Genomic DNA, 24407 nt, shown 5'->3' on the forward strand with positions numbered 1-24407 from the left:
ATTTTCCAGACTAAAAGGTGCACTCAAAAAAACCCTAGGCCACCAGGGGACAATGGCGACCAACAAGGCCAAAGACCACAGCTTCGTCTCCCCAGCCAGGAAACATGGCAAAACCAATTCATTGTACTGTTTCCCTATCCCTTAGTTGAGGGATGCAACCAAATGGATAGAGAGACTATCCCCCATCACATGCTGCTTTGTCAGACCCAAAGGTAGGCAAGGAAGGATCTCATTGGTGCAGGGCAAATAATATTTCATTTCTGACACGCTATAAAAATAATTTGTGATCATTTAAATTAGTTGATTATCTTAACCGGGTTTATAGATCTGTAATTTCTATATTGCCACCGAATTTCATTCCCGTTTTCTTAGACTACAAGGGCTTGTGTCAACAATATCCTTTATTTTTTTGTGTGTAATTCAATTTTTTTTGTCGTTTTAATAAATTTTGTTTCTTGGTATCAAACACGTGCATCATTTATTTGTGTGCCTCTTCTGTTTTACTTCTGCACTGATCAATCATTATCCAGATCAATGAACAAAGAAATCGATAATTTAAAGCTAAAATTAAAATGTGTATAGCGTATCGGTTCCTTGATGAGACATGCTAGACACAATATGAGGCTATGTCCAATTAATTCAAGTGGGAAACCGTGAGCACTACCTGCTGGCCGAATCGCTAACCACAGAATTCGATTCTGAATTAAATAAAACTAATTTAAAGCAATCTACTCCTCACTGAAAGGAAGACCCAAGGGTAAAATTCATGGCCCGCCGCTGGTATACACAAGACTAGTTTTGGACTATTACACACTGAACAGCAATCAAGGTTAAAAACCAAGCAAAAAAACAGCAGAGCAGGATTAACCCTAATGCACTATTTCCCCTTTTACCTTTTGGATCAGGCAAGTCATCTGTTTTGTCTCCATTGTAATTTCCACAGAGGCCTCCCAAGTGTTTATAATACGAGGAGGGCACGGTGATGTAAAGCTTCGTGTTGCAATCATATTTCACAGTCAGACCAAAGTCAGTCTGGAGAACAGAGAAGCTTCCTCTGCGCTTCACCGAAACGCGACCTCCTAATAAGACCACTGGTAGGTACTGAAGTTCACCGTTTACCTGAAACAAATCATTAAACAATACCGAACAATTGCTGCATTCATTTTGGTGTCTTTTGTGAGAGACGAGATGACACATTTGACAATTTACATCTCAACTGATGTATTACCTCAACTTGATGTGTGTGCTTGCCGATAACAATGGTTTGCTGGTGAACGGTGACGGTAACGGTCCTCACAAAGGAAACTCGCCGGTTACCTCTGTGGTCATTCTTGGTGGTAACCGTGAAAGACGGAAGGGCCAGTGCTTTCTCTGCGACCGTTGCCATGATATAAGTGCAGGAACCCTAGAAGATAGTACATGTCGGGTGTCCAATTTAAACGGGTGAAAGGTTTAGATAGAAAATTAAGGAGGCTACAAGTCAAGGATTGGACTAATATAATGTTAAGCATTTTAAAACTATGCTTATAGTCTAGTAAAAGTAGGCAAAAATCAGTTCAAAAGCCCAAATTATAGTAATTTTCGATCATTCACCAAACAAAATTGCTTGTGTATGATACAAAAATGAATCAAGATTATCTCAGGGGCCAAGGAAAACCTTCTCTGGGCCGGATGTGGCCCGCGGGCCTTGATTTTGAAGTCACTCAATTTTTCTTTTTGCAGGCAAAATAAAAGTGTAAATTCAAAAAAATGTAAATAAATGGAAATACAGTCACACAAATCTTAATTCATCAAATAACCCACTCTAAAGCACACTTTTTAATGCTATTGATTTTTTTTAAATTCTCAAATAGTTTTTCAACACATTTTTCTCTGCAAAGACAAGTCACACCACAACCTTATTAAAGGGACAGTGTGTATTATTTAGCGCCTGCAAATGGTAATAAAAAACTTCATTGACTCAGAAAAATCAATATTGATTTGAATACAAATAAAATATACATTAACTCTCACATAAACATGCATGAGAATCAAATTTAAGAAAGTCTTTCACTGAGATATCAGGCCTGGAAAACGTCTTGATTATCAACATTTAAATGAGCTTACAAACCTGGAAGTCGTAAGGTCTGCCATCAAATGTCAAGTAGTGGGGGTCACCAAGGGCGTGACACGTCGCCGTGGACGAGTGCTTACATCTTCCGTCCACACAATGTTCCTTTTCCTGACATTTTACGTCCTCACAGGGATCCTTTGGTGGTGGGGGAAGTGGGCTTCCTAAAACACCCAAAGCCACATCGTTGTCTATGACTGTCCTCTCATCAATCTAAAATACGGACTACACAGCGCACTCGATTGAAAGCAGCATGTGCAAATTTAAGGAAGGAACTCAATTTTGTCTTTGTACAAGTTGCGTCAGATTTTAAGCCTCGGGCTTAAACAGCCATAAAAATTAATGTATTCAGGTCCATTTTTTACACTTAAAAAACTAGCGGGGAAACGTCTAGTACAGAAAAGTAACACTGCGATTAAGACACTCGTTTGCAGACTGTGTCCACAACTGTCAATATTAATCAACTAGCAAAGAAGTCGATATTAATTACATTGGTATTAACAATAACGCAGGATTGTGATAAAAACATTCTCAAAACAAAACTCAATGCGTATTGATTAAAAGTCAGAATCTTGTACAATCACAAGAGCCTGTACATATGCTGAGCTATGAGACTGATCTTAAGCTCTCCCATCCCTTGCGCACATGACAAAGTGACAGAGAGGAGACAAAGTATTGCTACTACTATATAATAGTGATGAGTCTTTCGCAAACAAACGGCTCCTGTCGATCACATTCATGAGCCAGCTCCCGATCAATCAAGAGCTGGTTCCCCTCAAGATGCTTTTTTTTTCCTGTGATTGGTTAAAATAAAAAACAATCAGCGATTGCATATGTAACGGGTGTAATAATAACTTTTATTTTATTGAAATTCCTGCTAAAATATGTGTATAGTTTTTGGTAAATGTCCTGCAATGCTGAGTCCAACAGTGCCATCTGCTGGTATGGGGTGGGGTTTGGTTTTGGCTTCTAACATGTGACCAGGAGGCGGGGTTTTGTCAGTTTAACCAGAGTACTACAAAGGTAAGACATATCTTTTGGTGCTCCACAAAATAAGTTAATTTTAAACATTATAACCCCAGCTGACAAATCTCTCACCATGCATAGTAATGTGATTGATATTGTCAAGCTGTTTTGATTTATTTTCGTTTTGTTTCTGTTTTACTAAATATTAATTCCCCTTGTAGAGATCAAAGAGATCAAACCCAGCAGAAAAAGCTAATGTTGTGACTCATCCATTTGCAGGTAAATTGTACCCATTTTTATACTCATTATTGTTTTTATTCCTATTTTTTCATATACATTAAAAAAGGATGATGTTGGTTAAAATTCAGAGTAAAGAAAAACATGTTGAATTCATTGTAAACGTTAAAAATCCACTATACGATCTCTTGTTAAAAGTATCTTGTTAAAATGCAAAGATTTATAAATGTATTGTGATATTCTAAAATGTATTTTCTGTAAAGTGAAAAGACAGCTCTTTGATATGCTTTGTTGTCAGTTTAACCAGAGTACTACAAAGAGATCAAAGAGATCAAACCCAGCAGAAAAAGCTAATGTTGTGACTCATCCATTTGCAGAAACTGTAATAATAAAAACCTCATCATCCAGTCCAGCGTGAATGTGGATCTTTGGTGGGACACGTACAACGCGGTTACATTGGTGCCGTGACCCGTGACTTCTATCAAGCTCTCCGAACCGAGGACTGTCCTACCTGCCACATCATTTCATAAAGCCATCAGCTCACAGTATTTAAAACTGCTATACAGTGACGTGTTACGCAGGCGATTTTGACTTATTTACATCTTTGAAACATGTTTACTCAGAGCACAAGTGACGTTTCTGAGGGTGTAGCTGATCAGATGACAAATATTATTCAGGAGATAGGACATAAATTGGCTGATAGCATATTCACAAATATACAGTCACGTAATATAGTAGCACCTAACGCTGCTGCCACACAAGATGAAGCAAACAGATTGAGTCAGGTGGTAACGCAGAGAAAGGTTAAGGAACCGCCGTCATTTATTGGGGATGGCTCAGACTCAATAACAATACATGAGTGGGAAGATCTAATGAGGACATTTATAAAAAGGAGTGATGTGAGACTTGAAGAGCAAGCAGAGGAAATCCTTATACATTTGAGAGGAAAAGCTAAAGATGTAGTTAGGTTTAGCATTAGAAACAGTAATATAGACGTCTATACCCGCCCTGACATGATTTATAGTCTTCTCAGGAAATACTTTAGCTGTACCAAGTACTCTGCTGTCCCTTTAGCTGACTTTTATTCAACTTTGCCCAAAGACCAGGAAGACCCCTATGACTACTGGCTGAGACTAAACAGAGCAGCTGACCTTGCCTCTGAGTGCTTGAGTGAGCAGGGCAAAACATTTGACAACCCTGAAATAGAGGTTACTCGCATGTTTATTCGGAACTGCCCATGCAAGGAACTGGCACTCACTTACAGATCAAAAACCATCGAAAAGTGGTCAGCATGTGAGGTACTAGAGGTGCTGAATGAATACCACGCTGAGAAGAGCTACAAAGCAGATTCCCTACAACAACCTGCGAATAGAGCGGAAATTGCCGTACACAAAGCTGAGGTGAACCATGGTCCAACCCTCGTGCACGAGCCACCTCAGACTTCGAGCCCACAGTATGTCTCTCTAACGGACGTTATTAGTATGTTGGAGAAAGTTCTGATACGTGTTACTTCGAACCAGTTTCAAGAGAGAGGGGGAGCTCCAACCAGGCGACCTGGAGCCAGAATAAATGGTTTCACTGCCAAGCCATGTATCATTTGCAAAGAAGTCGAACACAGTGCTCTCTCTCATTGCCGAGACAAAAACCTTTGCTTTCACTGCCATGCCCCAGGGCATTCTCGACGTGATTGTCCAGTGACGAAAGTTGTCCCGCTGCCTCAGGGAAACTAACTGATCTGCGCTTAGGGGAGAACAGTGCAGATCAACTGAGTAAACCTCCCACCACTAATGTGAAGCCTGACATGCAAGACAATAAATCAATTTATGAGTTGTATAGCAACAAGATACCTCCATCGAAGAAGCTGATCTTTCAGGGGTTTCAGAGAATAGCAGAGACTGACGAACTGTTTTACACACCTGTACTTGTGCAAGAAGGCCCCACTTTCAGAGCGCTGTTGGACAGCGGGTCGATGGCTTGTACAGTAAGTGAGGACACGGCTAAGTCCCTCCTGCAGCAATTCCCTGATATGATGAGTTACACGGCCGATGATTATGTCATTGTAGGCTGCGGTGGACACCAAGTTTCTCCCAGAGATATGTACGACATTCACGTCACAGTTTACGGGTGCCAAATGATAATACCAGTAATGGTTGTGCCAGGCCAGACCGAACAGATGATCCTTGGCAGCAATGCCATCAAATATATTTTGACTCAATTGAAAAGTACTGATGGCTACTGGAGATTAGTTTCCACTCCTGACAACGGTCTGTCCGATAACCACAGTCAATTCCTGTCAATGCTTTCTAACACAGAGAGATGGAGAGGTGACTGCATTCCAGACAAAGTAGGGACAGTAAAAATCAGGAGTTGCGTGACGCTGAATCCACGGACCGAGTACGTTATTTGGGGCAAGTTATCTGAGTTGGCCGGGACGTCTGTGGGCAGCACAGTGGTCGTTGAGCCAACCCAATCAAAGGCTGCGCCCAGACAAGTCCTTGTCGGACGAGTTGTTACTCCACTCTGGGGAGATGGATGGGTGCCTGTTAAAGTCTTTAATCCCACGGACAGAGTTGTGGTGCTGAGAAGAAACAGGAAAATTGCAGATGTGTCTCCTTGTATCGCAGCGGAAGACCTGCCCAATGCAGAGGAGGTCAAGTGCAACGTGCAGAGTGTACAGAGCAAAGAGGTCCGACCCAGGTCAGAAGAGGACATGATGCGTGCATTGGAAGCTCTGGGACTGCAAGACATTGACCTGAAGTCATGTGAGGTTTCGCTGCAGTGTAAAGACAAGCTCCTTCATATCATCGAACAATTCGAGTCAATCTTTTCTCGCCATAAGATGGACTGTGGAGAGGCCAAAGAGTTTGTACATCGTATCCACCTTGTTGATGATAAGCCGTTCCGTCTACCCTACAGACGTATACCACCAAGTCAGTATGAAAAACTGAGGACGACTCTGAACGAGATGGAAGAGAAAGGAATTATTCAGAAGTCGACTAGCGACTATGCATCTGCGCTTGTTCTCATATGGAAGCGGAATGGAGAACTAAGGGTATGTACTGATTTCAGAAGGCTTAATGCAAGAACCATAAAGGATGCCTACCCACTACCGCATCAAGCTGATGCTTTGGCCGCACTTGGGGGAAATGCCTTTTTCTCCACAATGGATCTGACGTCAGGCTACTACAATGTCCCCTTGCACCCTGACGACAAAAAGTACACGGCATTCTCCTCACCATTCGGCCTTCACGAGTACAACCGGCTCCCTCAGGGACTTTGCAACAGCCCAGCAACATTTATGAGGATGATGATGTCAATATTTGGTGATCAGAATTTCATGAGCCTATTATGTTACCTCGACGATCTGATGGTGTTTGCCCCCACAGAGGAAGTTGCACTCCAACGCCTGCAGATGGTGTTTACTCGCCTTAAGGAACACAACCTCAAGCTCGCACCCAAAAAGTGTTTTTTCCTCAGACGGACTGTGAAATTTCTTGGGCATGTCATCAGTGAGGATGGAATTCGGACTGACCCCGAGAAAGTGAGAGCGATAAATGACGTACAAGTCACTGATCTAATGGAGTCGGATGGCAAGACGCCATGCCCTAGTAAAATCAGATCTTTTCTAGGCATGGTGATGTATTTCCAAAGCTTCATTGAAGCATGTTCTGCGAAGGCAAAACCTCTGTTCAGGCTCACATCTGAATCTGGTGACAAGCATAAGCGCAAGAGAGCCCGCAAGAAAGGTCAAGTGAAGCTGACGCCTGCAGATTGGTCCGATGCATGCCAGAACGCCTTTGAAACACTGAAGCACGACCTTGTGACAGGTGTCACTCTGGCCCACCCAGATTTTGATGCGCCGTTTATTCTGGCTGTCGACGCATCCTTTGATGGGATTGGAGCAGTCCTGTCACAGCTGCCACCTGGTGGAAAAGTAGCCAGACCAGTCGCCTTTGCAAGTAAGACGCTCTCTCGCTCCCAGCTCAACTACCCTGCACACAGGCTCGAATTTCTTGCCTTGAAATGGGCGGTATGTGATAAATTCAGCCATTGGTTGAAAGGAAGACACTTTACCACGTGGACCGACAATAACCCACTTACATACATTTTGACCAAACCAAGACTTGATGCGTGTGAACAGCGGTGGGTAGCGAAGCTAGCTGCATACAATTTTGACCTGAAGTACATTCCTGGACCAAAGAACATCGTAGCCGACGCTCTGAGCCGTGAGCCATTTGTACGGTCATGTGTGGGTCATCGCCTTGTTACCGAGCCCTATACTTCGCTCTTGGACCAAGTCAACAGGGTGAACAACAGTACTGTGCAAGAGGTGTTCAGAGTATCCAACAATTGTCACGCTGTTGTAGACGAGAGTGCTGGGACATCAGACGAGTTAGTAAAAAGGGCTAATCCATCAGGCTCCAATGGTTCTGTGACATCAGAAGAGGTTGCTGCTGTCTTCAGTGCTCAGTCCACTGGTGGCGTGGGTCAAGTGATGGGAACAGACGCCAACTTCAATCTTCTGCGGAAGGGAGATCAGTCAACGGCACTCCCACAGAGTCAGCTTGTTGGTTTACAAGAACAGGACAACACAATAAGCAGGACCATGTACTTTGTGCATAGACACAAGAGACCTACCAGGCGTGAGAGAGCTGTCGAGTCGCCTAGTGTGATGAAACTACTGAAGCATTGGAGCAGACTCACCATACAGAATGGCATGCTCTACAAAATAAGGAAAGATCCTCACATGGCCAAGAAAATCTTCCAGTTTGTGGTGCCTGATTCATTGAAACAGAAAGTCCTTCAAGGTTTACATGACTCAGCAGGTCACCAAGGCCAGAACCGTACTTTGTCTCTGGTGCGGCAACGATTCTTCTGGAATGGCATGGAACGTGATGTTGTGAATTATGTCAAATCCTGTCAGCGCTGTGTAGTAGGGAAAACACCGGAACCACACAACCGTGCACCACTCAAGAACATAGTCACCTCTGAGCCTATGGAGTTGGTCTGTATAGACTTTTGGACTGCTGAGCAAGAGAACAAGTCTGTAGATGTCCTGGTCGTAACTGATCATTTCTCCAAGATGGCGCACGCCTTCCCTTGCAGAAATCAAACCGCCAAACAAGTTGCTCGCCGTCTGTGGCAGGATTTCTTCCTTGTCTATGGTTTCCCACGGCGTATCCACTCTGATCAGGGAGCTAATTTTGAGAGCAAACTGATCAAAGAGCTTCTAGAGATGGCAGGGGTGCAGAAATCCCATACCACTCCGTACCACCCCATGGGAAATGGCATCGCAGAACGATTCAACCGAACATTGGGAGATATGATCAGAACCCTTCCCCCTCAGCCCAAAGCAAAGTGGCCACAAATGCTGCAGCAGCTCACATTCTGCTATAACTGCACAGAGCACGAGACAACAGGGTTTGCACCGTTTTACCTAGTGTTTGGTAGGATCCCTCGTCTCCCTGTCGATGTCATGTTTCAACATGCTAATACCAATGATGCTGTTGTCAGCTACTCTGACTTTGTACGCCATCTGAAGAAAGATCTACATGAAGCTGCTCAGATTGTACAGAGGAATACTCTCAGAGAACAGACTCGTCATGCCAAGCTGTACAACCGTAGGGCCAAAGGATCACCTCTCGTCGTGGGAGACCGGGTGTTGATCGCCAACAGAGGTGTCCCGGGGAAACGCAAAGTTGCAGACAAGTGGGAGTCAACCCCGTATGAAGTCATATCAGTCAAGCCTGATCTCAATGTCTACAGAGTCAAGGATTGTCTGACGGGCAAAGAGAAGGTAGTTCACAGGAATTTGCTGCTCTCTGTTAGCTTCTTGCCCTGTGAGGATGATCTGGCCAGCGAATCTGAACACTCAGAGTCTGACGCTGCTATGCATGGAAGTGATGTATGCCCTGATTTACCTGACGCGGTTGAAGACAGTGATGTCCGTACAGTAAACTGGGTGATACAGGCGGGTGAAGAGCAAGTTCATCCAGAAGTGAAGGATAACTCACTAGACAGCAGATCTGATGCCCAGTCCGACTCTCTCACAGATGATACATCCAGTCGAGGAAGTCAGCACATCCCCGAACAAGATGTTGACCATACTTCAAGTGACAGTACGGAAAGCCCATCACAGTGCTCTGAAAACATGATCCCTTTGGGTATGGGTCTCCCAGACGAGACCCCATTGAACACTGACCATCTGGACGCAGACTCCCCTGATACTGACTGTTTAGACTTGACTGCCCCAGACCTTCAAGCTCAGGTTATTTGTGCTCAACCTAACCGTTATGGTCTTAGGGTCCGCCAGTCCATCAGGCCTCCTAGTCGTCTTATTTGTCAGATGAATGACCATGTGGTAGGTGACAATCATCTGTCCGCAATATCTGCAAGTTCCTAGTTTAAGTTCAGTAGAGATGCACTTTCAGTTTGAGTAACAAAGCTTGAGTAAGAAACAAGAATTGTGCCTATGTGAGCACTTACAACTACAGGAACAATGTTTGATATTTCAGAGATGTAACAGGCATCTTTGAGTCTGTGCTTAGTTAGGAGTTTGCTCGCCTCCTTTCTTTTCACACTCCTTTTTGGGAGAGTTTTAGAACTGACATGCACTTCAGTTTGTTCCTTGTAATACTGTACCAGTTTTCGTGTCCTCTTTTTCATCAGTATTTGCCTTTTTGGCATGTGATTTTTTTTCTTTTTAGTGTAGCACTCCCATATTTAGCAGAATTTCAGGGGGGTGTATGTAACGGGTGTAATAATAACTTTTATTTTATTGAAATTCCTGCTAAAATATGTGTATAGTTTTTGGTAAATGTCCTGCAATGCTGAGTCCAACAGTGCCATCTGCTGGTATGGGGTGGGGTTTGGTTTTGGCTTCTAACATGTGACCAGGAGGCGGGGTTTTGTCAGTTTAACCAGAGTACTACAAAGGTAAGACATATCTTTTGGTGCTCCACAAAATAAGTTAATTTTAAACATTATAACCCCAGCTGACAAATCTCTCACCATGCATAGTAATGTGATTGATATTGTCAAGCTGTTTTGATTTATTTTCGTTTTGTTTCTGTTTTACTAAATATTAATTCCCCTTGTAGAGATCAAAGAGATCAAACCCAGCAGAAAAAGCTAATGTTGTGACTCATCCATTTGCAGGTAAATTGTACCCATTTTTATACTCATTATTGTTTTTATTCCTATTTTTTCATATACATTAAAAAAGGATGATGTTGGTTAAAATTCAGAGTAAAGAAAAACATGTTGAATTCATTGTAAACGTTAAAAATCCACTATACGATCTCTTGTTAAAAGTATCTTGTTAAAATGCAAAGATTTATAAATGTATTGTGATATTCTAAAATGTATTTTCTGTAAAGTGAAAAGACAGCTCTTTGATATGCTTTGTTGTCAGTTTAACCAGAGTACTACAAAGAGATCAAAGAGATCAAACCCAGCAGAAAAAGCTAATGTTGTGACTCATCCATTTGCAGAAACTGTAATAATAAAAACCTCATCATCCAGTCCAGCGTGAATGTGGATCTTTGGTGGGACACGTACAACGCGGTTACACATATTATTGACTTAATTTGTTGTTTAAATTAACCAGAAAACCACCAAAATATTGCAAGAGACCACGCAAAAAACAAATTGTCCCAAAAAAAAGAATAATAAACTGATAAAAATAATGATAATGATAATAATAGTAATGATAATAATAATAATAAACGAACAAAGAATTACCAGGAAACGACCAGCAAACGACAAGAAACTTCCTAAAAAAAAACACCAAAAGACCCTGTCTAAAAAACCACACAAAATTGAAAATAAACAGAAATTGACAAAGAAAATGGCGGGAATTGACCAGGAAATAACCAAAATATGACAAGAAAGGACCAAAAAACAAACATGAATTGCCCCAAAAAATCAACAAAGATGGACCAAAAACAGAGAAACAATCGAACAGGAAACAACCAAAAATAGACCAAAAAAAAAGAACACAAAAAAATATATATATAAAACAACCCAAAAATAACAAAAAAATGTCTACAAAATGAATCTAAAAACGAACAAAAATTGATGAAGAAACAACCAAAAGACAACAAGAAACTATAACAATTCATTTAGAGAGTAATTTTATTATTATTGGGAATATACCGGGACCTCCCTCTTTCCATTTTTTTCCTCGCTTTTTTTCTTGTCTTTTTTGTTGTATATTTTTTTCTATTTTTTTCCTTTTGTTTCTTTTTTCTTATCTTTGGTTTTTTTACTGTTGCCTTTTTCTCCTTTTTTTCTTAGTTTTTTGTTGTTTGTTTCCTCATTTTTCTCTTTTTGGTTTATTTTTATTTTTATTTTTTTTAGTTTAGTCTTTTTTTCTCATTTGTGCTTATTTTTTCCTCCCCATTTTATTTATTTTGTCCATAATGTCATGTTATAATTGGTAATAAATCCTATCGGGCTAAATACTGTGGTGTCATATTAGGCTGTTAACAATCTGCTAACTGTGAGCCTAATAGTTTTCTAGTACCTCTCCTAAGTTAGCAACTAGTGTCGGAATGTTTAATGGTTATTTATGTTGTAGTAGCAATACTTGGTCTCCTCTCTATCAGTTTGTCATTTGCGCAAGGGATGGGGGAGCTTAAGATCAGTCACATGGCTTTGCATGAGTACTGGCTCTTGTGATTGTACAATATTCTGAATTTCAGTCAGTACAGTACATGGAGTTTTTGTTTTTTAGAATTATTTTGTTGTACTCCTGAGTGTACTGTACGTAAATGCTAATTTGGTCTAAAATGGCTGCTGCGATAGTTGATTAAGGTTGACAAGAGTCTGAATCGCAGCACAATGTGATCCAAAGAAGGGCCTGATTTTCGCAAAAAAGAAGAAGATAAAGCTGCAGTGTTTAGAGTGTATTAAAAAGTAGCCGCTTGTAGTCCAAAATTTACTGTGATTCCAATTCATCCAGGTGTGAATGAGAACATGCGTACCTTCGGAACAAACTCCAGCAGTTCCGTACCCATGCCGATTTTTGCCTCCGTAGACGTAGACTGCCATACGTGCGGCGCCTTCCACTGTAACGTGACTGTTCTGTTCGCCCACCGCTACATTGGACCAAACCCACCGTTGATCGGAAACAAAGTCGTTCCATCGAGGCGACTGGCATTTTCCTTTCACACACACTTTGACGCTGGAAGAGCCTTCTTTCTCCGACAAAACCGCAACGGTGTTCGGGAGACCGTCCAAAGTGTCTACGGCCCAGTCGGTGGACAACTTGCAGGTAGGAGTCAGTGTCATCAGGAAAGGGTCATGTGGTTTATTGTTGCTTAGGAGAAGAACCATCACTCTTTTGTTGCTCTTGAGTACTACAGGATGTCGGCTGGTCAGTTTTAGGTAGGTAACGACTCCAGCCTTTTTCAGGGTCCTGTGGTATTAAATCAACAAACGATAAGAGTAATTTTCATTACAAGAAACCCAAAGTTGGTAAAATGGTAAATGGTATGCATTTATATAGCGCTTTACGAGTCACTGAAGTCCTCCTAAAGCGCTTTACAATGTGCTTCACACTTACCCATTCACACACACACTCACACACCGATAGTGGCATCAGCAAGATAAAAATAGGGATAAAAAAATATTGAGATAGAGCAATCCCTCGCTTTAATGCGGTTTACTTTTCACAGTTTCAAATATTCATTGTGCATTGTGTGCTGCATTCTGATTGGCTAAACAGTCAACCCACCCCGTTTCTGCCTGTGACTTCCAGTGTGTCAATAACTTTGGGGTCCAAGCTGTACATGTAACAATGTTCAATGAATTGTCTGTTTGACTAAGAAAGTATCTTTCCATGCTGCTTTAATCATACATCCAAGTTCTCTTGGGGTATGGGCGTTACCTGTAATGTCCTCAGTCAACTACTAACACAGGCACATCAATTCTGCTGATTGGTTCCTACCAATATTCCCTCTTTAAGCGAGTTACCAACAATTATTTTAACATCATTAACAATATCAATTACTGCTTTTTAAATAAAACAAGTTACAAGTCTATTCTCACTGGTCTTCTGATCATGGGCCCTGATTGAGTCAAAGCAGGAGTCTTGGAATTGACCCTGATGTTGGATCTGTTTTTTTTAGACTTCATGAGGTCATTTCGATGTTTTATGATCTTGGTGTCTGGGCTGGGCCTGTGATGACCATGGGTTCCGCTGTGTTCTTCACCCAAACTCGGTCCTGGTTACATCTCCTGTCTCTGCTGTGCGCAGTGTCCTTTGTTGAGAAAGGGTGCTTGCTTTGCCTTCATTTGTTGAGCTTTCTCACTGAAAGTTTGGTGATCGGACCACCACGGTTCCAAGTTGTTTTGAATGACAGGCAGCAGTGTTCTGATGTTTCGACCCATTAGAGGCTGTGCAGGAGAAGCGCCTTGTGCCAAAGGTGGGCCCCTGTAAGACATAAGGGCCCTGAATGGATTGAACCCCTTCCTTAGGAGAGATTTAACAGGTCCCGCTGCTCTTTAAACTTCTTAATTTCCCTGAGGAGAGCGGGGGCTGCTGGTTACATGTTGTGTACTTTTTGGCAAAGTTTGCAAACTTCAATGATGCAACCTGAAGAACACCATCTGTGACTAAGACTTCAACACCGTGGCGTGCAAAAGTAGCTTTGATGCCTAGTGCGCCCCAAAAACGTATTAAAGACGCACCTCACTCTCTTGACCAAAGCGCGCTGAAGCAACTCCGTCTGTTTTTCTTTCTCTCTCCGAGATAAGAGCTCCAGCTGACCCATAATGACTGAAACACCTGTCTTTCTCTCTCTAAAGGTACTTAAGTGCATTCCCCAAAAAACATAACTGCTAGCTTGGTGCTGGGGTCAAATGTTTCAAACATTTTTGCTCATTCCTTTCATAAGCTAGTTTCAACAACATAGCCACCATTTTTCCAACACTTTCGAAAACCCATCTCATTCCAATTATCACCATGTTGAAATTTGTATAGACCTTAGGCAGAATGAATTTAGTTTTGTAATTATCAATCAATGTGTGTATGTCACCGAATTAGTAATTTTTCGTCAAATCAAAGAAATGCGAATTAATAAATAAATGTTTAGCTACTTCATAATTATAAAACTGATCATTATTTTACAAAGTGGATCTTTGGCGTTTTCTTTTGGTAATTTAAAGGAACTGCATTTGGCATGCAGAAAGCTAAAACCATTTCCTGCTGAACACAAGATGAAAATGCTACAAAACATAACACATTTGAAAGGATGTAAAGAATTAAACTCAACTCTTTATGCACGGAATTCTGACTCCTGATAAGTTTCAGCTCCGTATTATCTTCTGCAGCAACGATCACCGCCCAGTTGGTGGTGTGGCAGCCTCCGGTCCTGGGAACCATGTAGTGTTTACCCAGATTGCAAACTGGGGGAAGCTGTTCATACAAGTGCTCACATCCCTGACCCAATGTGAGACATTGGTGACCCGCCACGACCGCCACAGGAAAATTGGATTTAATGAGGCCTGTCCAAGTGTTATGACTCCTCACGAGGTAGGTTGCATAGGGTTCGAGGGTAAAAGTCACTGGCTTCCCACATTTCCAATGCCCTCCACCTCGTAGCGACACTGGAGTATTTGGAGTGATTGTGACTGAATTCGGACTGTCACCGTTGACAATAGCCAAAAGTTTGTCCATGTGTTTTGCTCCTCCACGCGGCAAGAACACAAGGTACTCTGTACCAAGGGCTGCAATGGGAGAAACCACCGTCCCGTCTCCTGATTCGTGGCGGCGATTGAAAGAGACCACTGATATTTCTGCGGTGGAGGTGATGTGAACTGCTGAATTTTGATTTATTAGTTGCTGTTGCAGTTCTACTTTGACCGGAAGACAAACCCTACGGGTTTCGCCTGCGGACAGGGTCAACTTCTTAGAGAACTTTACTGAAGCCACCTGCAAGGCATAGCGATAATTGATTAAAAAAAGGCTTATCACTACATGAGTAACAGTGACGTGCTGTGAGGTTTGTGTCAGATTATAAATAAATTAACTTAATCACTATCTATTACTGGAAGGATTGACTTAATGTTAGCTTGCTAATACTATCACTAATTCTATTATTTGGGGCTGAGGTCTGCGCCAAATCAGAATCCTTAATCTCACTATTGCCCTCTGACATGAGGCAAGAGCATTGCGTGCCTCGCTCTGCATCTGCAGATGCTCAGAACAGCAATATGTTACATACTGCTCCTGAGTAAAAGCATAAATCGATAGGTAATCCTCCATTACGAAAAAAGTCCATCCAGCGGAAAAAATATTACTCGATGGCTTTACTTGGTGTTAGCTTGCTATTACTATCACTAATTCTATTGTGTGGGGCTGAATTGTGTGCCGAATCAGGGTCCTTGGTCTCATTATTGCCCTCTGCCACGAGGCAAAGGATTTGCATGCCTCACCCTGCATTTGCAGATGCTCAGCACAGTAAATCGACAAATACTAATTGTATTGCGATGTTTTTTTTTAATGCAAAACAGCTCTTGAATTCCGATTTCCTGGAAGAGGGATTACCTTAGGTGCCGTCCTTTCTCAAGATTTCCTTGTTTTCCTCATGCTGAGGTTTTGAGTTTTTCATTGTCCTTATGTAGGCTTTAGATCAGGGGATGGTGTAATAATAGTCTGTAGTCTGTGATAGTATGTGGTCTGTGCAGCTCTTAGAGACTTCTTGTGATTAAGGGCTATCCAAATAAATATGACTATCAACAATTTTCAAAATACAATGTGAAAATCTTGATATTTTGAAAAACAAAATCCAAAAATATGGAGTTAACTTTGACACTGAAAAAATATACCTATTTAGTATAGTTTTTATTTTACAGTTCCATGATGACAGATGAGGCCGAGCCTTACCTGCCTCCCCTGACTGCACGTAACTGCTGAGTAAAACCTTGAACATGAGAACTGACCTGAATGTGGACTTCCGTGGCAGAGCCCATTGCGGTGAGAACCACTTGGAGTTTATGGTCATTTCCAAATAATAATTGATGGAAGAAATTCGGGTTTTGGTAGTTGGGAAGGAATGTCGTGATGAATTCCTTGCCAGTCGAACATCCATGAGAAACTGCATTTGGACATGAGCGTTATCACACGATACTCACACATATTAATGTTGTTGCTTATGTGAATACCTGGCAAAAGCGAAGCGGCAGCCCAAAACAGGAGAAGATTTATTTCCATGGCTGAGAAATAAAATATGAAGTCAAACATTTTAACATCAAGCAGCAATTTAGACACGCATATCATCATACCTACCAGTTCGGCGCATATTAAAACATCAATCCTAACAAATCATAAGAAAACTTACCATGTCCTCCAAACATTACCATACTCATACACATAACCAAAGAACAACTTCAAAATTAATGGAAAATAGAAACCATTAGCGGAAACACATACAGTACAATGGGAGTACAGATATGTAATGTTTTTGTCTGCTCGGAAAACTAATGACAAAATCATGGCCAGAGGGTGCCACAACTGCACCGACTTATTACAAGCTTGCTTTTTTGTTTTGAAAGTGTGCTGTTTTCTTTTGCAAAATAAATAACGTAAAAATAAAAAAACACTGTAAATCATGATTTCTGCTGTTTATGCCTGTTTTTTAAGATAATATATAAGTGTATAGAGGGCAGTTTCCAGAAACCAGCATTCCAGTGTTGTAAAAGTACCTTGTGTTTGCTAATTGCGTTAGAAGGCTAATGAATGATTAGAAAACCCTCGTGCAATTATGTTAGCACAGTTGAAAACAGTTAAGCTGACCTTGTCTAGTACCTGGAGCATCACATTCGTGGGTGGACAGCAAAAGAGAACTTTCATGTGAAACTTGACTGTCTACAGTATTCTTGCTCTAAGAAATTAAGGCGATTCCATGTAAGTAATCGCCAAGAAACTAAAAATCTCCCACAACGTTGTGTACTACTCTTCAGTGACAAAACAGGCACAAACAGATCCTAACCTGAAGAGAAAGATACGTTGGAGGCCTCAGTGTGCAACCAAGCAAGAGGAAAAGAGTTTCTATTTTGAGAAATAGATGGCTTACAGGTTCTCAACAAGCAGTTTTGCCAAATAGTACCTGCAAAACACCAGTGTCAACATCTCTAATGAAAATGCGACTCTAAGATGCTGGTAAAGAAAAAGCTATATCTGAGACGGGCCAACAAAAGGAAGAGATTCATGTGGGCAAAAGAACAAGGCCACTGGACAGAAGAAGACTGGAAATTGGTGTCATGAAGTAATGAACCAAAATTTGAGGTCTTAAGAACATTTGTGACAAGCTCAAGATCTGAAAAGATGCTGGAAGAGTGCCTGACGTCACATGTCAAGCATGGTGGAGGTAAGGTTAAGTTTTTGGTCGCTTTAGTGCTGTTAAAGTAGGGGATTTGTACAAGGTCAAAAGGACTTTGAATAAGGAAGGCTATTTCTCAATTTTGCGACTTCATGCCATACCCTGATTGGATCCAATTACATCCGACAACCAGTGTTATAAATACAGATACTCCCCTTCTTACGACCATTCGACTTACGATGAATGGTAGATATGAACATTTCTTTGGGGATGTCGAAAAATATCCGATCATTGCTGTGAGTTGGAATTTTTATTGAGCGCACCTTTTTGCTGGTACAGGACATTACTGTCGTGCTTCTTCCCGCTGATACTGGCGTGTGGTGGCACTATGAGAGGTCACCCAGCATCCACCCCTAAGAAGAAATCCGCTTCCTCTCCCTCGTTCGTGTGTAAACATTCTATACTGTATCTCCAGCGCACTAAGAACTTTGACATTTTTATGGTTTAATATATCGTGCATCTGTTCAATATGTTTGGTGTAAAGTTTAAAGAAGAGGCGTTCATTTGAAATTAAAGTGGAATATGGAAGCTTGATGGTGGCGGTGTTGCGCTAATTTCTGAAAAAAATACTCAAACTTACCTGCCTCTAATAATTATAAGGCGTTTGAGGCTCTTGTTATGCGGTCCTCTTTGATGTCCATTTTTGTGGTAACTATTTATCGCGCACCAGGACCATACTTGATTTCTTAGATGAATTCTCTGAACTGTTGTCTGACCTTGTAAGCTATGCAGACAAAATAATAATTATGGGAGACTTTAACATTCATATGAACTCCCCACTCAGTTCACTTACTGTTGCGTTTCGGTCTCTAATTGATACATTTGGTTTTGATCAACTGATTGATTTGCCAGCTCATAAAGATGGAAACACGCTAGAGTTGGTTCTGACTCGAGGAGTTTCAACTTCAAACGTGACGGTGTTACCGTGTGCTACCGTTATTTCTGATCATTATTTGGTTACATTTGAGGCGCTGGCCCTTTACCTCCTGAGCTACTGCCGCCTCAAGTAAAATACGATTGTGGCAAAACACAATCACATATCTCATCTCATCTCATTAGCTGCACCGCTTATCCTCAGTAGGGTCGCGGGGGTGCTGGAGCCCATCCCAGCATATCATTTTAAAGAAATTGATTGAAAGAAAATGTACATTTTCATTTTTCTGCACATGATACTAATCTTTTTCTTTTTTTTTTTTTTTTACCAAAAACATTCACAAACATTTGCTCTAGTTGGCTTAAATAGTTTTGTTCAAACTTAGTCACAGAAAAAGTACTTTGTCTGTACACAATGAACAACAATGCGGGATTACTTTTCACGAAAAAATGCTTTTTCTTTCCTTTTAAACGGACGGATCGCTTGATTTTAAAAACAAAAGACAAATACTATAGAAAAGTCAGCATTTAAACCCTTATAACAGCCATCACCATAGATAGAAGACGCATTGTGACTTTACCTGTAACTGGCCATGTGGCAGGTGATGGGAAATGGAGAAGCGGGACATTTATATGCAGGACACGAAAGAGACACGTTTGCAGGAAAAAATCAACAAGTTGTTCTAACCGAGTGTAAAGTATACTGGACCAGTAGAACACTTGTCTGACAAGACACACAATGGCATGGTGTTAATAAAAATAGTTTATTTAACTATTATTTAACCAGTCAAGCTTGGCTAAGCTCCAATGCTGAAAGTAACTCCTTCCCTTGTTTAGAGAGGTGAGATCCATTCTTGACTGACCACAAGTCAATCATTCGTCCGTCACATAGGAAAAAAAATCATGGCTACTTTCTTTTCACGTTATCTCATGTGATTCTTTTTGGACCTATTGGAGAAAAGGGAACCAGGATGTGACACCAAGTCTGTTATATTCCGGATTTAAAGCTTGTAGGTGGAGGTCTGTTTAGAACGTGGAAGAATACAAACTACAGAGACCCAAAGTGACCAAACCGCACCATTTATCTTATAATGTACCTTTATTTACGAACTATAAAGCGCACCTGATTATAAGCCCGTACATTTAAAAAAAAAAAAAAAAAAAATTGTACATACATAAGCCGCACCTGTCTATAAGCCGCATTTGCAAAAAAAGACGGTACGCAGAGCTTTCAAAGTTTTAACAATATACCCGCTTTTATTACCTCTGAAAGCTTTTTTGTCTTTTTATAATGCTCCAGTTCGTTTATGTGCAGCATTTCTGTTGCCTTTTTTATCCACCAGCTCAATTGCTTTTCACTTGAAACCTACGTCGTATGCATTTCTTTTTGCATTTTCCATTAGAAGCCTCTGTTCGTGCTAGTTTTGTTAGCTCAAACTAGCGTCTTCCTTGACACATATATTCCACGTGGCTCACTCTGACCACTACTGCTTGGGCGCCCCCTGGTGGCTGTAAGAAAAAATGTTTAAATGAGCTGCATCGTTGTACAAGCCGCAGGGTTGAACGCTTGGGACGAAAGTCGCGGATTTTAGTCCAGAATTTACAATACCTATCTTTACCTATACCTGCAAAATTGTGGACAATAATGTCAGCTCCCTCTTGATGAGGCTAATGTTGGGTAAAATAAATACAAATTTCTTGACCGATGAGTTTTTAACCCTCTGATGCAGAAGTGGGGTCGAAAATTACTCCATGGCAGGGGTCTCTAACTTGGTGCAAGCTGGCACCAGGCTGCCTCCTAGCGACAGTTGAGGTGCCTGCAGACCTGTTCTGAAAATATTTTACCGGCGCTGGGTCATTGTGATTTTCTAGTAAAAAAATTCTTAGTGGTTGACTGAGTCTATATAACCTAACGTCCAATAATTATCCTGGTATTAAATTGTAACAACATGGTAATAACAACATAAGTTGTTCATTTAGAAATACAAATAAATGAAATCCAGTTCATTGACTTTATGGACAAAAACAATCTATTTATGTATTGGTCATTTTTTTTAAGCAATTAATTAAGAGAGTGTATCAAAATAATTTATTTTATTAATTAGTTTATTGACTTTCTGTACAGGAAATACAACAGACTAAATTCCAATCAATGGGTTTTATAAAGCAAATGAGCAAAAACTGTACTGTAGTTTTAGTTAGTTGTCTGGCTACCTTTTTAGTTTGTTGCTAGCTACCTTTCTACATTTTTATGTATCAAGCAAGCTATCTAGATAGCTTTTTACATTTTATTGCATGCTATCTCGCTAACATATTACTTTTTTGCTAGTTATCAAGCTAAATTTTGGGCTCCTTTCCAGCTAGCTATCAACCTTGGTTTTAGCTTTCTTTAGGGGCGGCAGTACCTCAGGAGGTAGAGCGCTCGTCTTGGGATCAAGGGATCCCTGTTCGAATCCCGGCTCGTCCGTGTTACATGTCGAAGTGTCCTTGGGTAAGACACTGAACCCCTAATACCCCCAATAAGCAGGTTAGCGCCTTACATGGCTGCAAGGCCACTATTGGGAAATGTGGAGCACATTGTAAAGCGCTTTGGGAAGTCATTGACTTGAAAAGCGCTATATAAGTGCAGATCATTTCATTTCATATACAGCTATTTATGTGTCTTTTCACCTTTTAGCTAGCTATCAAGCTCCCTATTAGATTTTTACCAGTTTACCTTTCTAGCTAACCATTAAGCTTCCTTTTGAGCTATTTACAAGCTATCTGGCTAGCTTTTTACATTTTTGCATTCTATCTAGCTAACATACTTTTTTTGCCAGTTATCAAGCTAAATTTGGGCTCCTCTCTACCTTGCTATCTAGCTTTGTTTTTAGCGTCCTATCCGACTATTTTAAATACTTTTTTACTTGTTTTAGCTAGCTATCTAGCTCCCTTTAAGTTCTTTTACCTGTTTACCTTTCTAGCTAACTATCTAGCTACCTTTTCGGGTATTTAACAAGCCATCGAAGTAAGTTCCTATTTTAAAAGTTAATATTAAACTGGTTGAACTGGTTGCCCCTCTGTGCTGATAAGTTAGGAAAAAATGCAGTACCCCTGTGTGCAATGGTTACAGCCAGAAGCAAATTCATGAATATTCTCTGTTCGTCCTCCATATAGTCAGACATAATGACACACAAATGTACCCAATTGATTTTCATGTAGAGAAAATTGGTTTAAATTATATTTATTTAATACAGAATTAAATCCAGATTGATAAGCTTATTTTAAAGATCAATATTAATTTTGTAGCATGTCAGCATTAAATATTAGTCCAAAACACCAAGGACAGGTTGTTGCGTTATCTTTTCTTGCAGACCTCTGAGAACAAAGAGGGCCCCCTGCGGAGTGGTGTGTAAAATGCAACGCATGGCCTTACAGGAAGCTCAAGAAAACCAGGTTCTTATCCTTATTGGTGGTCAACCTTGGGGCAGTTTTCATCCAGACGACATGGACGGAGAAAACCACAGGCTCTCCAAGCTTTGTGGGGTGCCAAGGCCCCGAACCTGGGGACCGTAGATTGCCTTGGGATCCGCACGTCCCAAAACAAACAAAATAAACAAATGAAAAAAAACAAATAACCAAAATATAGAATCTCCAACCAAAATAAAAGAAATGTATAAAGTAATTGTAAACATTCATTCATTTCAATTGGGGTCATTATCGACCCCACTCATGGAAAGAGTGTAGGTACTGGTAAAGTATGCATCCAAGGGTTAAAATTTGCACATGTATATGATAGTTATTATTACAACTAATATTGTTTTTTAAACATGTTTCTACCAATAAATGGCGTTAAATAATACATAAAAGCCCTTCTAAGTAAAATATACTTAAAACCTTTATACAATTCTGAAAAGAGTATTAGTTTGAAGACATCTATAATATGAAGTGTCAGGTTACACTAGTCTATATATTCAAAAAATGTTGCATTTGTGGGTTCAAATACTGCAAAATGTTTTTAAACTCTTGTGAAACCAATGTAAACCTGCTTGCAATTCAATTTGACGGCAGAGTTCCGGCACTAAAAAAGGTGTGTCAGGACGACCATACCTTATATTTGTATCTCTAACATTTCAAAATAAGTTGCTGTACTATTTACTTGATACATTTTCAGAACGGATGGTTGTTTAAAAAATGTTGGAAAAGTAGCCGTGAATGTTATTGGCTGGACAAAATACGTTTTTCACACAATCTCCTCCTTCCCTTTCGTGATTGGACCCTATCTCGGTTCAACTGAAAGAACACTTAATCCATGTACTCTTGGACAAATGAAGTTTCATGAAACACTTGACATATTTTCGACTCCTCCGAAAGGCAATCTTAGTTTATAATAAAATGGAGATTATCACGGTTAATCCGCATCCTCGAACTAATCGAGGGGACTCTGGAGAGGTGTAAAACCAGCGATTCTGTTTTGCTGAAAGAGAATGATAAATGACCATTTTCCCAGCGTCAATTAGCAAATCATGACACGAACACAGCCATAAATCTTTTAATTACAATAGAAAACTTGTGTTGATACTATAGGTACTGACTAGCCAATCACAAATTAGATCATTAAGCATTATAGAAATATGTGGAGCAGCAAGGCCGTGAAAGGTGAACTGTGTTATAACAAGACATTACTATACACATGAGACTATTTTCCCGTAGACGAGCTTGCCTGTATCATTCGGCACCCTACTACAAGACTCTCAGTGTTTTTCTGCATAAAAATATCCTGAATTAGGGAAATTACACAGACACAACAGAAATCAGATTGCTTGGATGCGTATACATGCACAAGCAATAGGAAAACGAAAGTACTGACCCAATCCTTGCAATTGAAAAAAGAGGGTTTTCTGTGCCAATTACAGGTTTATATCATTGGAATGCTGGAAAAAAAGTGTCACGACTAGAACGAGCAGTGGACTCAAATGCGTAACGTTTCACACAATGCTTTATTAAAGGGAAGGTGAGATGAAAAAGACAGCGTTCTGGTGCTCGCTGGGCTTGAGGAGCAGGAAACCCTCGCGGCCGGTGACAGGAGAACAAAGCGTGGTCATGGATCGGAAGAAGGTCGGGTCGCCGGGACAGGAGAAAGAAGCGTGGTCAGGGATCGGAAGCAAGTCAGGTAACCGGAGATGATCGGGAAGCCAGGGACAGGGGATCGATACAAGAAACAGGGGAAGGAACCGGGAGGAATGCAGGAACAGGCCGGAATCAAAAACAGGAGCCAGAGTCAAAAAGTGCTTGCCTTGCATGTGTTGAGGTTCGCTGACGGACTGACCAAGAGTGAACGGGAATGAAGTGCTTAAATAGGAGAGGGATAATTAGGGAACGAGTGGCAGCTGGGCCTGAAAGAGTGAGCGTAGTGAGGGCAATTAGCAGGCAAGTGACAGAACCGTGACAAAAAGTTTCAATCCAATCAGATTAGTGTCATATCATAAATTGATGTGAACAAACATTTTAAAATGAAACACTTTTGAAAGAATTATTCTTTGGTGATCTCAAGAGCCAAGAAGAAATCCCCAGATTCGAGAGCGTTTTCCATTCGGGCCCCGGTGCCGTGGAATGATCTACCCGCTGAGATTCCATCTGCAACCTCAATGGAAGTGATTCAATTTAGGCTTAAAACACACTTTTATAAGTAGCTCATGAATGAAGTACCCATATTTTATTTTGATTACGTCTGTGTACTGTTTGTGCAGCCCTTTGAAACTTCTTGTGATTAAGCGCTAAACAAATAAAGTGACTAGAAATATCCTGTAAAGCCTTTGAGTTTTAATCATGAAGCGCTTTTATGAGCCTGTGAA

The 24407-nt window shown here is 40.8% G+C and overlaps 1 protein-coding gene across 1 annotated transcript in view; it reads right to left on the reverse strand.

The window, feature by feature from the left end:
* The window catches only part of LOC148371728 (IgGFc-binding protein-like), a 55610-nt gene extending 39078 nt beyond the window's left edge, over positions 1–16532 (reverse strand). Inside the window, exons 1-7 of the mRNA XM_088327926.1 lie at positions 16484–16532; positions 16262–16416; positions 14593–15251; positions 12301–12734; positions 2111–2274; positions 1229–1405; positions 894–1119 (exon numbers count right to left, since the gene is read on the reverse strand). Coding sequence (XP_088184052.1) covers positions 894–1119; positions 1229–1405; positions 2111–2274; positions 12301–12734; positions 14593–15251; positions 16262–16416; positions 16484–16532 — 1864 coding nt within the window. The remainder of the gene's footprint in view (positions 1–893; positions 1120–1228; positions 1406–2110; positions 2275–12300; positions 12735–14592; positions 15252–16261; positions 16417–16483) is intronic.
* Between the last annotated feature and the right edge of the window lie 7875 nt (positions 16533–24407).

This window comes from Urocampus carinirostris, chromosome 2 (genome assembly GCF_059441175.1).
Source record: "Urocampus carinirostris isolate Australia breed hairy pipefish chromosome 2, RoL_Ucar_1.0, whole genome shotgun sequence".
NCBI classification, from domain to species: domain Eukaryota; kingdom Metazoa; phylum Chordata; class Actinopteri; order Syngnathiformes; family Syngnathidae; genus Urocampus; species Urocampus carinirostris.